This window comes from Serinus canaria, chromosome 26, assembly GCF_022539315.1.
Source record: "Serinus canaria isolate serCan28SL12 chromosome 26, serCan2020, whole genome shotgun sequence".
Lineage (NCBI taxonomy): Eukaryota > Metazoa > Chordata > Aves > Passeriformes > Fringillidae > Serinus > Serinus canaria.
In genome coordinates, this window is record NC_066339.1 from 4,020,887 (window position 1) to 4,037,028 (window position 16,142).

General features: G+C 60.4%; 2 protein-coding genes across 2 annotated transcripts; both read left to right on the forward strand.

Moving 5' to 3' along the window:
- Positions 1–481: 481 nt before the first annotated feature.
- GOLT1A (golgi transport 1A) lies at positions 482–2,703 on the forward strand. Its single transcript, XM_009099792.4, has 5 exons — positions 482–577; positions 1,040–1,131; positions 1,208–1,386; positions 2,179–2,242; positions 2,390–2,703. Exons 1-5 carry the CDS (start codon positions 553–555, stop codon positions 2,426–2,428), a joined length of 399 nt encoding a protein of 132 aa, XP_009098040.3. The 5' UTR covers positions 482–552; the 3' UTR covers positions 2,429–2,703.
- A 3,829-nt stretch (positions 2,704–6,532) lies between these two features.
- REN (renin) lies at positions 6,533–13,000 on the forward strand. The gene is made up of 10 exons (XM_050985243.1): positions 6,533–6,637; positions 7,090–7,246; positions 7,343–7,466; positions 7,709–7,827; positions 8,674–8,870; positions 9,793–9,801; positions 10,591–10,713; positions 11,625–11,769; positions 11,845–11,943; positions 12,839–13,000. Exons 1-10 carry the CDS (start codon positions 6,537–6,539, stop codon positions 12,998–13,000), a joined length of 1,236 nt encoding a protein of 411 aa, XP_050841200.1. The 5' UTR covers positions 6,533–6,536.
- The last annotated feature ends 3,142 nt before the right edge of the window (positions 13,001–16,142 follow it).

Sequence of the window (16,142 nt, forward strand, 5' to 3'; positions counted from 1 at the left end):
CCCCTGGAGCCACCATGTCCCCCTCAAGCCACCGTGTCCCCCTGGAGCCACCATGACCCCTAGAGCCACCATGTCCCCCTCAAGCCACTGTGTCCCCCTCAAGCCACCATGACCCCCAGAACCACCATGACCCCTGGAGCCACCATGTCCCTTCTGGAGCCATCATGACCCCCAGAGTCACCATGTCCCCCTCAAGCCACCATGTCCCCTCTGGAGCCACCATGACCCCTGGAGCCACCGTGTTCCCCCTGGAGCTACCGTGTCCCTTCTGGAGCCACCATGACCCCTGGAACTACCGTGTCCCTTCTGGAGCCACCATGTCCCCCTCAAGCCACCATGACGCCCCTGGAGCCACCATGACCCCTGGAGCCACCATGACCCCTGGAGCCACCGTGACCCCTGGAGCCACCGTGTCACCGGAGGTGGCACTGTGGGCGTTCCAGGGCCGTTAATGATTCCCAGGATGACGTGGGGACTAAAGGGCTTTTCCAAGGGTCACTCTGCAAGCGGGGCCACCCTCGCCCGGCCTCGCCCAGCCCCGTCACCGCCGAGATGGTGTCCCTGAGCGACTTCCAGCGTAAGCAGGCACGGGGTGGTCGTGTCCCAGCTGGAATTCCCGTCCCAGCTGGAATTTGGGATCCGGGAGCTCTGTGGGGACCTTTGGCAGATCCCAGTCCCAGGCTGGGATCCCCCTGGATGGGGTGGCTGGGGCAGGGAGGGGTGAGATGGAAAAGGGGATGGGCTGGGGGTGGGGAGATTCTCCGGGATCATCCAGGGATCATCTCCAGCATTTCCTGGAGGGAAAAAGGAAAGGGAAAGACTGGGCAGGGATTTCCCGTGGGGTTTTCCTTTGGGATTTATCCGGTGCCCTTGGAGGTTTCTGGGGCAGCAACGGCCTCGTCCAGGCCTGGCCTGGGTGCAAAGGCTGGTCCTGAGATTTGGGGGAAAGCCCAAAGTGTTTTTTTGGGAAGGAGCAGGACAGGGAGGGGCTGGGACCGCAGGTGTGGAGCCTTTGCCTCTGCTCGCCCGTTTTCCACAGGGATCGGAGTGGGCCTGGTCGGCTTCGGCCTCTTCTTCCTCCTCTTTGGGATCCTCCTGTACTTCGACTCGGTGCTCCTGGCTTTTGGGAACGTGAGTAGGGCCAGCCTGGGGGTCCCCACAGTGGGATTAAGGAGCGGACCTGACCCTCTCTCCTTCCTCCTCCCAGCTCCTCTTCCTCTCTGGCTTGGTCTTCATCATCGGCTTCCGGAGGACTTTCACCTTCTTCTTCCAGCGGCCCAAGCTGAAGGGCACCAGCTTCTTCTTCGGGGGGCTCATCGTGGTCCTCATGCGGTGGCCGATCCTGGGCATGCTGCTGGAGGCCTACGGCTTCATCTCCCTCTTCAGGTGAGGGATGGATCCTGGGCATGGGATCCTGGGCATGGGATCCTGGGCATGGGATCCTTGGGCATGGGATCCTGGGATGGGATCCCGGGATGGGATCCCTGGGATGGGATCCTGGGCATGGGATCCCGGGCATGGGATACTGGGATGAGATCCTGGGGATGAGATCACTGGGATGGGATCACTGGGATGGGATCCCTGGGATGAGATCCTGGGCATGGGATCCTCAGGGGGGGGATCCTCAGGACAGGATCCTTGGGATGGGATCCTCAGGATGGGATCCTGGGGATGAGATCCTGGGAATGAGATCACTGGGATGGGATCCTCAGGATTAGATCCTGTGCTTGAGATCCTGGGCATGGGATCCTGGGCATGGGATCCCTGGGATGGGATCCTAGGGATGAGATCCTGGGGATGAGATCACTGGGATGGGATCCTCAAGACAGGATCCTTGGGATGGCATCCCTGGGATGATCCCTTGGGATGAGATCCTTGGGATGGGATCCCTGGGATGATCCCTTGGGATGGGATCCTCAGGGGGGGATCCTTGGGATGGGATCCTCAGGATGAGATTCTCAGCATGGGATCCTCGGGATGAGATTCTCAGCATGGGATCCTCGGGATGAGATTCTCCTCATGGGATCCTCAGGATGGGATCCTCGGGATGAGATTCTCCTCATGGGATCCTCAGGATGGGATCCTTGGAATGAGATCCTCAGCATGGGATCCTCGGGATGGAGCCTGGGCTTGTCGGATGCTCCCCAGAGCTCAGTGGATCCTTTTGTGTCCCCACAGGAGTTTCTTCCCGGTGGCTTTTGGGTTTTTGGGCTCGCTGGCAAACATCCCCCTGCTGAGCCAGGTGAGAGGGCGCTGGGCACCCCTGGGGGTGGGCAGTCCCCGGCTGGGATCATCCCCACGGATGGGATTGCACAGGAAATGTCACCGTGGTGTCCCCAGAGCTGCCCAGGTGGATTTTCCCGCTAATCCTGGTCTGTCCCCGTTGCAGCTCCTGCAGAAAATGGGGGACAGCAGCTCCATGGTGTGACCTGGCCAGTTCTGGGCAGAGTGGCTGCGATGGGACAGGGTGAGAGAGCCCCAGGTCTGGCTGTGCCCAAAAGCTGGGGAGTCTTTTGTCCCCAGGACCCTCAGTGCTGGCCGGAGCCACCCCCAGCAGGGACAGTGTCTCCTCACTGTCCCACGGAGCTCCTGAGCCAGTCTCCGGTGTCCAAGGGCTGTACCAGGCTGGATTCTGGAATTCTTGACGTTATTTAATTCTTTTCTGTGAAAGATTTAATTTAATAAAAAAATATCTGACAGCGAGCTCAGACCCGGCTCCTTTCCATGGGCTCAGGGCTTGTCCCAGCGCTGGCACCTCCCCATGTCCCCAGGAGGCATCGTGGCCATGGCTGGAGGTGGCACAGGGACCTTCCCATGGCTGAGGGTGGCACTGGGACCTTCCCATGGCTGAGGGTGGCACAGGGACCTTCCCATGGCTGAGGGTGGCACTGGGACATTCCCATGGCTGAGGGTGGCACAGGGGCATTCCCATGGCTGAGGGTGGCACTGAGACATTTCCATGGCTGTTCCTAGAGGTGGCACAGGGACCTCCATGTGGCTGGAAGTGGCACAGGAAACCTCCCCTGGCCACAGCTGGAGATGGCACAGGGGACATTCCCATGGCTGGGGGCATCTTCCAGAGATTTTTTTCCTTGGAACCAACCTTAGCCCAAGGCTGCTTTTACAATTTAGGATTTTCCCGGGAATGTTTTCCCCCCCAGCTCTGTAAATCCTCTCTCTGGCAGGGTTTTGGTTTCAAGCACCAGCTCCGGGTTTGCCCTGACGTCAATCCCCAAATTCCCCCGGTGCTGGTGCCACCCAGAGCCTCCCCTAAGCCCTTCCCAAAAGTTGTTTTTACTCCAGAACTTCTCAGTCACCCGGAATGAGAATCCTCACAACCCTCGTGTGCAAAATCCTGGATTAGAGAAGTGTGGGAAATGCCAGGGAAGAGCAGAAATTCACCTCCTTTTTTCTGTGCTGCTGCAGAAAAATCCCTCAGGAAATCAAAGCTGTTCGGCCAAACTTCCCAACGATTTTGTTTGGAGCGGAAAGAGCTAAAAAATCTGGATTTTATTTTAAGGAAAGCACCCACACAGCCTGGCAGGAGAGAAGAAGGAATTTATCCATGGGGAAGGTGGCTGTTCCTTTCTGGGAAATGTTTTCCTTCCGTTCTCCCTGAAAAACAGGCAGGAAAATAACAGGAAAATTCCCTGCTATTTCCAGAGGAGTTGCTCCTGATGGGATCCAAACCCTGGGATTTTGGAGCAAGGTTCCCCACATGGATCCAGTGAGGGATTCCTGCCTTCTCCTGAAGCCCTGCAACCTCCTGTCCTTAAAAATTCCACTTAAGAGACGTTTTGGGGCTGCATGGGAAGAGTTCAGGATCTTCCCTGTGGATCTGAAGGGCTGGGAGTGAACCCAGCGCTGTCCCAGAGCTGCCTGATGGCCCTGTCCCCTTCCCTCCCGTGTCCCTGTCCCTCTGACCCCCCCCAAAAACACTTTTCCAGGTTTTCTAAGCCTTTTCCATCACAGCAGAGGGGATTGGGAATTTCCTTGGGGGTGGTTTTCCCAGCCCTAGGAAAGTGTCCCATGCTGGGGACATCCCAGAGCCCTGGAGGTGGCACGGCCACTCCAGTGGCCACCCCAGAGCAGCAGCAGCTCTCTGATGGATTTGGGGAAGTCTTTTTTCCCCTTTTTCCCTCCATTTCCCATCCAAGGGGGTTTTGGGGCCATGACTCCAGGGAAGGGTTGTGCCCCTCTGGTTCCCCCATCCCCCTGCCCTTCCCAGCTCATCCCACCCTGGATCCCCCACAGGAGACGGGTCCAGCTGGCACAAAGCCATGCCCAGAACACCCCAAATCCTCAGGGATCCCGCAGATGTGGCTGCCCTGGCTCAGAAAGGGCTGGAAATTCACATCCCCACTAATGAGGATCCCGTTTCCTTTGAAGTCCTGCTGCACCCGCGGCTTTTCCTTGGGGGAACGGAGCTTGGCAGAGCCCGCGGGATGCCCGGGCAGGGATTTATGGCCGCGGGCTCCCTGCCAGACCCTCTCACGTCGCTGCAGCTCCTGACCCCGCTCCCTCCCCGCAACCTGCGCCGGCCACCAGGCTCCCCGGAGTGACGCAGGGACGCGGGTCCTGCGTGGGAAAAGACGTCAGGGATGGGGGCAGAGCCCCGTGGGGCTGAGCCCTGGGGGCTGCCGGGGTCAGCAGAGCCAAAATCCCGCAGGGAATGAGGTGGTAAAGGTCCAGTTTTGGGGGAAAGTTGTTTGGAGTTTGTGGGGTGTGCCTTGGACTGGGGTGACAGCAGGGAATGAGCAAATCCCATAAATGGGGGGTGATTGTGGGGCTGGGGGTGAATGTGTCTTCGGGGTACATCCAAGAACAAATCCCATAAATGGGAGGGGGATTGTGGGTCTGGGGGTGAATGTGTCCTCAGGGTTCATCCAAGAACAAATCCCATAAATGGGGGGGTGATTGTGGGGCTGGGGGTGAATGTGTCCTCAGGGTTCATCCAAGAACAAATCCCATAAATGGGAGGGGGATTGTGGGTCTGGGGGTGAATGTGTCTTCGGGGTACATCCAAGAACAAATCCCATAAATGGGGGGTGATTGTGGGGCTGGGGGTGAATGTGTCCTTGGGGTTCATTCAAGAACAGATCCCATAAATGGGAGGGGGATTGTGGGGCTGGGGGTGAATGTGTCTTCGGGGTACATCCAAGAACAGATCCCATAAATGAGAGGGGGATTGTGGGTCTGGGTGTGAATGTGTCCTTAGGGTTCATCCAAGAACAGATCCCATAAATGAGAGGGGGATTGTGGGGCTGGGGGTGAATGTGTCTTCGGGGTACATCCAAGAACAGATCCCATAAATGAGAGGGGGATTGTGGGTCTGGGTGTGAATGTGTCCTTAGGGTTCATCCAAGAACAAATCCCATAAATGGGAGGGGGATTCTGGGGATGGGGGTGAATGTGTCCTCGGGGTTCATCCAAGAACATTTTTATTGCCTTTGGGGTCATTTCCCACTGAGATTCCCGAGGTCAGGAGGCGCTGGGAGCCGTGGGGATGATGCAGCACCCTCACCCTGAGCTGGGCACTGCCAGGGGGGCACAGCAGCCTGGAGGGGGGCTGGGGTGTAGCTGGAAGCTCCTGAGGGTTTTGAGCAGCCTCTCCCACCCCAAACACCAGGATCTGAGCAGCTGGGATGAGTTTGGCTGTTCTCTGCTCCGAGCTCCAGGCCTGGTTTAACAGAGCTGGGGCTGGGGGGGTCCCCAGAGCATCCCCCAAAAGGGCAGAGGGGGCTGGGGGGTCCTCACTCGGTGTCTCCATGGCCAACAGGGCTGAGTGTCCTTTGCCATTCCCTTGGGGAAAATCCCATCTGCAGCTGGAGTTTGGGGACATCTCCTTGGCCGGGATGTCACCCAGACCTGTGCCACCCCCCCAGCAGCTCTCCCAGGTGGCACCAGCAGGGATTTGGGGCCTCTCCTGGCTGTGCTGGAGAGTGGAGGAATTTGGGAGCAATTAACCCCAAGGAATGTGGGACCCATCTCCCAGATATCCGCAGCTCCCCTTGGCACATTTTGGGCACAGGGGGCATCCTGGCCCTGCCACCCTCAATGGGGACTGTCCCAATCCCCTGCCCAGTGCTCTCCATGGCATTCTGACCCGGCTGGGCATTATCCATGGCATTCCCACCCTGTCCGGTGCCCTCCATGCCATTCCCATTCTGCCCAGTTTGATCCATGCCATTCCCAGCCTGCCCAGTTTGACCCATGCCATTCCCATTCTGCCCAGTTTGATCCATGCCATTCCCAGCCTGCCCAGTTTGATCCATGCCATTCCCAGTCTGCCCAGTGCCCTCTGTGCCATTCCCAGTCTGCCCAGTTTGATCCATGCCATTCCCAGCCTGCCCAGATAGATCCATGACATTCCCAGTCTGCCCAGTTTGATCCATGCCATTCCCAGCCCTGCCCCTGCCAGGGGAGGAGGATCCCTCAGGGATGGAGGATCCCGGGCTATAAAAGCTTCCTCCCCTCCGGGAAGGGACAAGGGACGGGACGGAGCCGCCGGCAGGGAGGGGACAGCGGGGGACACGATGGCGGTGGCACCCAGCAGGAGGCTGCAGCGCTGCCTGCTGCTCCTGGCCGTCACCTGGGGCGTCACTTTTGTCCCCTCGCCAGCCCAGGCTTTGCAGAGGTAGCCGGAGCTCGTGTGGCCCTCACGGGGTTGTCCCCCCCTTTTTATTCCCGGGGTCTGCTGAGGAGGGTGAGGGGCTTTGTTGCTTCACCTCCTTCCTCCTCCTCCTCCTCCTCCTCTCCTGCTCTTCCTCACTCCTCTTCCTCCAGCACCGCCTGCTCACGGCGGGACTCCACGAGCCCTGCGGTCTTTCCTAACTTAAACAATTTGGGACCACCCCGAATCCCAAAAAACGGAATTTGGGGCCAGCCTCGGGGTCTGGGGGTGTCCCCAACCCACCTGGGGGTCCCCACCCTGCGGTGGGAGCGGGACTCACCTGAGGAGCGGCGGAGAGCTGCTGCCATCTAGAGCCACCGGGCTGGAGCTCCGGAGGTCGGGAATGCCGCTGGAATCTGCCGGGAGGGGTTGGGGGGGATCCCCCGGTGCCCCCCAGCTCTGCGCTGCCCCCCCAGGATCGCCCTGCGGAGGATGCCCTCCATCCGCCAGACGCTGCAGGAGATGGGGGTGAAGGTGCGGGAGGTGTTCCCGGAGCTGCGCCGGGCCACGCGCGGAGGAGGGGACGGTCCCCGCAACGGGACAGCTCCCACGCTGCTCACCAACTACCTGGATGTGAGTGCCCCCCTGCCCGTGAGGGGGGGGTTTGTCACCGCGATGTCCCCCGGCTGGGCTCGGTGTGAGCTCAGGGCTGCTCCCCGTCCCCCCCAGACCCAATATTTCGGTGAGATCAGCATCGGGACCCCCGCGCAGACCTTCAAGGTGGTCTTTGACACGGGCTCGGCCAACCTGTGGGTGCCATCCTACAAGTGCTCCCCACTCTACAGCGCCTGTGGTGAGTAGGGGGGACCCGGCTGAGGCTGGGGGTGACCCCCCAAAACCTCAGCGACCCCCAGAGCTGCTCAGAGCGGGTTGGGGGGTCTCGTGTCTGATGGATTTTTTCATGGCAGGGTCTCTCTGTAAGTGTCCAGACCCCTGGCATTGAGGTGGGGTGGGTTCATTACCCACTCCGGGGGGTTTTGGGGGGGACAGAGATGCTCTGTGCCCCTCTGGGATGTCCCTTCTCCCTGTCCCCAGTGTCCCACAGCCGCTACGACTCCTCCAAGTCGCGCACCTACATCGCCAACGGCACCGGCTTCGCCATCCGCTACGGCACCGGCAGCGTCAAAGGCGTCCTCAGCCAGGACATCGTCATGGTGAGCCCTGGAACCCCGAGAGCCCCAAACCCACACACCTGGGATCCACAGAACCCCTAAAATCCACACACCTGGGACCTACAGAGCCCCCAAATCCACACACCTGGGATCTACAGAGCCCCCAAACCCACACACCTGGGATCTACAGAACCCCTAAAATCCACACACCTGGAATCTACAGAGGTCCAAATCCACACACCTGGAACCCACAGAGCCCCCAAAATTCACATACTTGGGATCTACAGAACCCCTAAAATCCACACACCTGGGATCCAAGGAGCCCCCAAATCCACACACCTGGGATCCAAGGAGCCCCCAAATCCACACACCTGGGATCCATGGAGCCCCCAGAACCCCTAAAATCCACACACCTGGGACCCCTACAGAGTCCCCAAACCCACATACCTGGAATGTACAGAACCCCTAAAATCCACACACCTGGGATCCAAGGAGCCCCCAAATCCACACACCTGGGATCCACAGAACCCCTAAAATCCACACACCTGGGACCCACAGAATCCCCAAAATCCACATACCTGGGACCCACGGAATCCCCAAATTCCATACACCTAAAATCCATAGAGTCCCCAAAACCCACAGAACCCACAATTTCCACACACCTGGAAACCACAGAATCCCCAAAATCCACACACCTGGAACCTACAGAATCCCTGAATTCCACTCCCCTGAAATCCCCAAAACCCACACACCTAAACCCCACAGAATCCCCCTAAATCCCCACACCCAAATCCGCTGGCTCAGCCAGGACACGTGTGGGGTTTTTTTGGGGGGGGGGGGTTTCAGCCCTCCCAGCACCCCACAAATCCCCCCCGTGCCCTCCCGCAGGTGTCGGACATCCCGATCATCCAGGTGTTCGCCGAGGCCACGGCGCTGCCCGCCTTCCCCTTCATCTTCGCCAGGTTTGACGGCGTGCTGGGCATGGGCTACCCCAGCCAGGCCATCGATGGCATCACGCCCGTCTTCGACCGCATCCTGGCACAGCAGATCCTCCAGGAGGAAACGTTCTCCGTCTACTACAGCCGGTGGGGCTGGGGGGCACCGGGACAGCCCCAAAACGGGGTCGGGTTTGGGGGGTCACGGGCACGGCAGGGAGGGGGGATGGGGATGGGATGGGATGGGATGGGATGGGATGGGATGGGATGGGATGGGATGGGATGGGATGGGATGGGATGGGATGGGATGGGATGGGATGGGATGGGATGGGATGGGATGGGATGGGATGGGATGGGATGGGATGGGATGGGATGGGATGGGATGGGAGGGGTGGAGGATCCTGGAGGAGATGGGAGGGAAGGGAGGATCCTGGAGGAGATGGGAGGGAAGGAGGAAAGGACCCTGGTGATGATGGGAGGGATGGAATGGAGGATCCTGGAGGAGATGGGGAAGGGATGGAGTGGAAGATTCTGGAGGAGATGGTGTGGAATGGAGGATCCCAGGGGGAGATGGAATGGGAGGGTGGGAAGGAGATGGAGGATCATGGAGGAGATGGGAGGGAAGGAAGGGAGGATCCTGGAGGAGATGGATGGGATGGGATGGGATAGAGAATTCTGGAGGAGATGGGGAGGGAAGGAATGGAGAATCCTGGAGGAGATGGACTGGAAGGGTTGGAAGGGATGGGGGATCCTGGACAAGCTGGGATGGGAAGGAAGGGAGGATTCTGAAGGAAATGGGTTGGGAGGGAAGGAATGGAGAATCCTGGAAGTGGGGATGGAGGGAGGTGGGGGATCCTGGAGGAGATGGGGAGGGAGGGAATGGAGGATCCTGGAGGAGATGGGGAGGGAGGGAATGGAGGATCCTGGAGGAGATGGGGAGGGAGGGAATGGAGGATTGTGAAGGAAATAGGGTGGGAGGGAATGGAGGATCCCCCAGGTCTCGGGGTGTCACCTGTGTCCCCTGGGCTCCCTGGGGACACAGGTGCCTCACGGAGCATCCCTCTCTTTGCAGCGCTTCCAGGTAAGAAGACCCAAAGCACGAGTGCCCTCGAGGCCATCCGCTGCCAGCCCCCGTGTCCCCCCATGTCCCCCTGTGTCCCCTGGTCCCTCTGCCAGCCCCAGGATGTCCTGCCCGGGTCCTGCCCCTCCTCAGGGGCCACCACACCCACCTGTGTCACCTCGCGGTCCCCAGCTGCTGACGGGGCCAGCAGAGCCTCGTGGCTGTGGGATTTTTGGGGAAAGGGGAATCTCTCCCTTGGGGGTGGAATTTTTGGGAAAAGGGGAATTGCTCTCTCTGGGCTGAGATTTTTGGGAAAAGGGGAATCGATCCCTGCCTGGGTGGGATTTTTGGGAAAGGGGAATCGCTCCTTGCTGGGATGAGATTTTTGGGGAAAGGAGAATCACTCCCTCTGGGCTGAGATTTTTGGGGAAAGGGGAATCGATCCCTTCCCGGGTGGGATTTTTGGGAAAGGGGAATTGCTCCTTTGCTGGGATGAGATTTTTGGGAAAGGGGAATTGCTCTCTCTGGGCTGAGATTTTTGGGAAAAGGGGAATTGCTCCTTGCTGGGCTGGGATTTTTGGGAAAAGGGGAATTGCTCCTTGCTGGGCAGGGATTTTTGGGAAAAAGGGAATCACTCCTTGCTGGGATGGGATTTTTGGGGAAAGGAGAATCACTCCCTCTGGGCTGGGATTTTTGGGAAAAGGGGAATCACTCCTTGCTGGGCAGGGATTTTTGGGAAAAAGGGAATCACTCCTTGCTGGGCTGGGATTTTTGGGAAAAGGGGAATCCTTCCCGCTGTGTTTGGCACAGGAATGCTCCCCTGAAGCCCGGCGGGGAAATCATCCTGGGAGGCAGCGACCCAGCCTATTACACCGGCGACTTCCACTACCTGAACGTCAGCAGGAGCGGCTTCTGGCAGATCCGCATGAAGGGGTGAGGGCGGGGACAGCCCTGCATGGCCCGGGAATCCCAAATCCGGGATGATTTAGCTGGGAAAGGCCTTTGGGATCATCGAACTCAGTGTTAGCCCAGCCCTGGCAGGTCCAGGGCTGCATCCCGTGGCTCGGTGAGGGTGGGATTTTGGGGATTTCAGGGATTTTTTCCCTCGGTGTTTCCCCCCCTTGTCTGGAGAGGAGGGGGGTGGGCTCCTCCAGCTCCTCCAGGCTCAGCCAGGAGCAGCTGGGAATGCAGAGGGGGTGGCACCGTGGGCTGAGATTCCACTCGGGAGCTGCAGTTGGAAGAGTTTAAGCCCCGTCAGTCCTCCTGAAACAATCCCGCTTTGTTTAACCAAAAAAAAAAACCCCAAAAATAAACCCCAAAAAATCAGCCCTGCAAAGGATGGAGCTCAGATCCCACGCTGGAAAAGCTGGGAGCAGCACGTGCCTGGCTGGGGATGGATGTGACATTCCTGGCGTCACCAGGGGTTGGGTGTGACACTCCTGGGAGCACCCTTGGTGTCACCAGGGACGTTTGGGTTGGATGTGACATTATTGGGAGCACCCTTGGTGTCACCAGGGACATTTGGGATGGACATGTCAGTCCTGGGAGCACCCTGAGTGTCACCAGGGATGTTTGGGTTGGATGTGTCACTCCCAGGGTGTCACCACGGGAGATCTGGGATTGATATGACATTCCCAGGAGCACCCTTGGTGTCACCAGGGGACATTTGGGATGGAAGTGACACTCCTGGGAGCACCCTTGGTGTCACCAGGAGATTTGGGATGGAAGTGACACTCCTGGGAGTACCCTGGGTGTCACCACAGGAGATTTGGGATGGATGTGACATTCCCAGGAGCACCCTGAGTGTCACCAGGGGACACTCAGGGCCACCCCTCCTGCTCCAGGGTGTCTGTAGGGGCTGAGATCCTGTTCTGCAGGGAAGGCTGCTCGGTGGCCGTGGACACCGGGGCCTCCTACATCACCGGCCCCGCCGGCCCCGTGTCCGTGCTCATGAAAGCCATCGGGGCCACCGAGGTGGCCGAGGGAGAGGTGAGTGACAGCCAGCCCCTGTCCGTGTCCCCCTGGCTGCCCGGCCCTGTCCCAGAGCTGTCCCCTCCCCTGCAGTACGTGGTGGACTGTGAGCAGGTGCCTCAGCTGCCCAACATCTCCTTCCACCTGGGAGGGAAGGTTTATGGCCTCAGCGGCCCGGCCTACGTGCTGCGGGTGAGTGACCAAAATCAGCCACAATCAGCCCCAAAACGATGCTCCTTGTCTGCCCTAAACCCTTCTGTTGGTTGGAGGTGCCCACCTGAGCCAGGCAGAGCTGTCCCTGTGTCCTTGGGTGGTTTGGGGCGGGATTTGGGGTCAGCAGGGATGGTTTTTGTTGGGGTTTGGATGTCAGGAAGGTCTTTGCACCCTGGAACGGCAGGAAGAGGTCACCAAGAGCTCACAGTGGCAAATCCACATTTTCCCTGTGCTCAGCACGAGTGCAGCTGCAGATCACCATTGTTTGTGTCTGTCCACACTCTGAGGAGCTGCTCCAGGACGGAGCCCAGCCTAAATCAAACCTAAATCTGGGGAATTTGGGATGGCCAGCTCCTCCTGGGCAGCAGGGACCCACCAGCAGGAGGCCGAGGCTGCTGCTGCTCCCCAGCTCACCTGGAATTCCCACGGGAAGGTGGTGCCACCCCTGTGCCAGGGTCATCCCCCTCCCGTGGCTGGCTCGGTGCTGCCCCGGAGCTGCCACCCAGCCCTTGGCACGGGGACCATCCCACCCTGATCAAACCAGTCCTGCAGGGCTCCCTGCAGCTGCTCCTGCCACTGCTGTCCCTGCCCCGGGCTCTGTCCCCCGGGGGGATCCTCTCCACAGCGCTCAGCACCTCGGGGGGCTCTGTCAAACCCAAAACACCGCAGGGAGGTCACCCCCGGGCACAGGGTGGGATTTTTGGGGCTGGCTGTGCAGGGGAAGGAGCCGGTCCCGATGATCCTCGTTCAGGATGTTCCATGATCCCCGAGGAAGGAGCAGCGTGGGCGAGCAGGGGGTGTGGAGCTGGGGCACGGTGACACCGGGACCTTCCATCCTGTCCCCTCCATCACCCCGCGGGTCTCCTTCCCGCAGCAATCCCAGTACGGCGAGGATGTCTGCGTGGTGGCTTTCTCTGGGCTGGACATCCCCCCTCCGGCCGGTCCCCTCTGGATCCTGGGTGCCACCTTCATCGGTCACTACTACACCAAATTCGACCGGCGCCACAACCGCATCGGCTTCGCCACCGCCCGCTGAGGGCCGGGGGGCCGCGGGGGCCGGGCTGGGTGTGCAGAACCAGCCCGGAGGCTGCAGGAGCCGCGGGAAGCAGCGAGAGAACAGCAGCTCCCTTCCAGCTCTGCCACCTCCTCTCCAAAGCTCGCTGCTCCCGCTCCCAAACCCCCCCGCTATCCCCGGGAGCCCAGCCTGGAGCGGGGCTGCGAATCCCAGCGGGATCCTGCGGCCGGAGCGGCCCCTCCGGGCGCTTTTGGGGCGATGTGCGATGGCAGCAGCAGCGCACGGGGACTTGCTGGTGGTGCTGCTGAGGGACACTCTGGGACTGTTGGCGTTGTTCCTAAATTGGGGCAATAATCGGTGTTTAAAGAGGGTTTTAGTTGGTGTCAGCCCTGCCCCTCCTTGTGAGTTTTATATTAAACGATTTAAAGCACCAGGAGGATGAGAGGAGCGCTGGTCTTGCAGAGGGGGGGATCTGACATTTTTATTCAGGGAACTGGGCCACAAATGTCCCTGGGCCAGGAGCCACCTCTTCATTTGTGCCCGTCCCACCCCATAAGGGTGTGACGCCCTCCGCAGCTCCTGCGGGCTCTGCAAAACTCTTCCTGCAGATGGGATGGTGCCAGCAGCCCCCGGTGTCCCCTTGGGGACAGGGACGGGGCTGTGCCTCAGCTCTGCCGTGGCACACCAGGGAGGGGACAGTTCCTGCGGGTGTGTCACACAGGATGGTGGCTCCTGTCCCAGGGTCTGTTTTCAGGAAAAAGCAGAGGTTTTTCTCTGCCCTGGGTGTGGAGGTGCCCATGGAGGTGCCCCCTGTGCCAGCTGGCCCGGAGGGAGGGACAGGCCCCTCTCCCAGCTGGGGGGACATTCCCAGTTCCAGCCCTGCAGCCGCGGATCCCCATGCCAGGGGAACACGGGCTGGCCTCCAGTTTGACCAGTTCAGGTGGCTGGGAGCGGGAAAGCTGCTCCTGGGGCAGGGCCTGGAGCAAATCAGGATCTCACCATGGAGGAGCTTCTCACCCTCAGCGCTGCAGAGCTGAAAATTCCAGCGCTGAGAAACCTCAGAGCTGAAAATTCCAGTGCTGAGGAACCCCAGAGCTGACAATTCCCAGGACTTGTGAACCCCACAGGTGACAATTCCAGCACTGGTGAACCCCAGAGCTGATAATTCCCAGCACTGATAAATTCCCAGAGCTGACAATTTCAGCACTTGTGAACCCCAGAGCTGACAATTCCAGCGCTGACAAATTCCCAGAGCTGCCCAATTCCCTCTCAGCTGCAGGGATATTTGGGAAGGGGAGCCAGTGGCTGCTCTGTGACCCCTCCAGCTCCTCCCCCCAAGCTCCCAGCCCTTTATCCACCCCTCCCCGCCCGATCCTCATCCCGGCCCTGCCCCACGGCAGCCTCAGAGCGGAGAGGATGTGCCTGGGGCGGATGTTTGTCCCTCCTGGGAGCTTCTCCGCAGCCTCTCCGTGCTGGGATGCACAACCCCGGGGCCTGCGGGGTTGGGAAAATTCCGGCTCCAGGGCTCCCGGGTTGGGAAAATTCCTGCTCCTGTGGGTGGGATGTGTGTTTTTTTTTCTGTCACCTCCAACGCCGGGGTGGTGGCAGTGGTTCTTTGAGGCCTGGGGGTGGAGGGAAGGGATGAATTTCTGCTCTCATCCAGCGTTTCCTGAGGCGCTCAGCAGCACGGGAAAGCCCAAGAGCGGGGAAGCAGCGGCAGGGAGGGATTGGGACCACCAGAAAAAAGGGAATCCACTGAGGTCAGGGCACTCACAACCTTCTGGATGCGCAGAGATGCTCGGCGAGAGTCTCCCCTTCCTACAGGAGAAAAATCCCACTTGGAAATATCCGAACCTGCTCTGCCCTGCTCTCCATAGCCGAGGCCAAGTCTGGAGAAGACTCGAGTGGGTGCAAAAGGTGCCTTCAGCCCCCGCCGCGGCTTCTGCCACATCCCTCGGCTGGAAAAGGCCCAGCCCGGCCTAAACCGAGCTGGTTTTGGTGGAGCCGGTTCTGTTCCAACTCCGAGAGCTCGTTTCAAGCAGCAGGAGTTAAAATCCGCCCGAGCCGCTGCCGGGCCCCTTAAGCCGGGCTATTAACACCTCTAATCGCTGCTCCGGGGGCAATTTCCCGCTGGATGCGGCGGCCCTGCCCGCGGGGCTCCGCTAGCCCGGATTAGATCGTTCCGGCCGAGCAATTAGGCCGCGCTCAGCCCAGCAAAGCGCGGCAGCAATTATGCCCATCCCATTAACACTGACCGGGCTGGGGCTATTTTTAGCCACACGGGAAACTGCCCGGCGGGGTTTTTGTCCCCTAGCTCCCTTTCCTTCAATGATTTTTCCCCAGGTCTCCGCGGTCCGTTGGGTTGGTTTCAGGCACGGCCAGCTGGGGGTTTTGGAGGGGGGCACTCGGCGGTGCCGCCCATGTGACGCTGTTATTTCCTCCGATAATGAAGCCGCGTCCGGCAGCTGCGGGGGCTCTGCCAGCGGCAAAACCCCGCTCTGTCTTCACCCCCAAAACCTCTTCCCAGCCCAGCTGTGAATCCCTACGGAAGGTGCAGTGGGAGAGGTTATCCCGAGGGGATCCATCCCGCCCGGAGCTCTGGGGGCTGGAGCGCATCCCGTGCGTGGCTCCTCATCCTTTGTAACCCCAAAGGAGGGATGGGGGCTGCGCGGAGCCCCCCGGGACGGCGGAGGGGTTCAGCCGGTGGATGGGTGGGCACTGGGGCGCGGGGTGTGGCGGGGGCGGTGCCGGTCCCGGTGCGGATCCTCTGGGGTGGCTTTGGGGTTCCGGGAATGGATGGGGAAGGCACCGGCAGCAGGTGCGGAGGGGATCTGGGTGCCGCGGCGGCTGCCGGGGGGGGGGCTGAGAGGGAATGGATGGGGGAGGCACCGACAGCAGCTGCGGCAGAGCCGGGTCTTGATCCTGGTTCCGGTGCCGGCCGGGCGGGGCTCTGCTGCCCAGGACGCCGTGGGTGGGATGCCCCATCCCGGTGCGGATCCCTTGCGCAGGATGCGGTCCCGGTCGGGCGCTGGGGTCCCGGTGCGGGTGGGATGCCGGTCCGCTGATAGCGGTGCGGGCGGGGCGCGGATCCGCTGCCCAGGTCCCGGTGCGGATCCGCTGATGCCGGTGCGGATCGGGTGCGGGTGCGGCGCCCGGGTCTCGG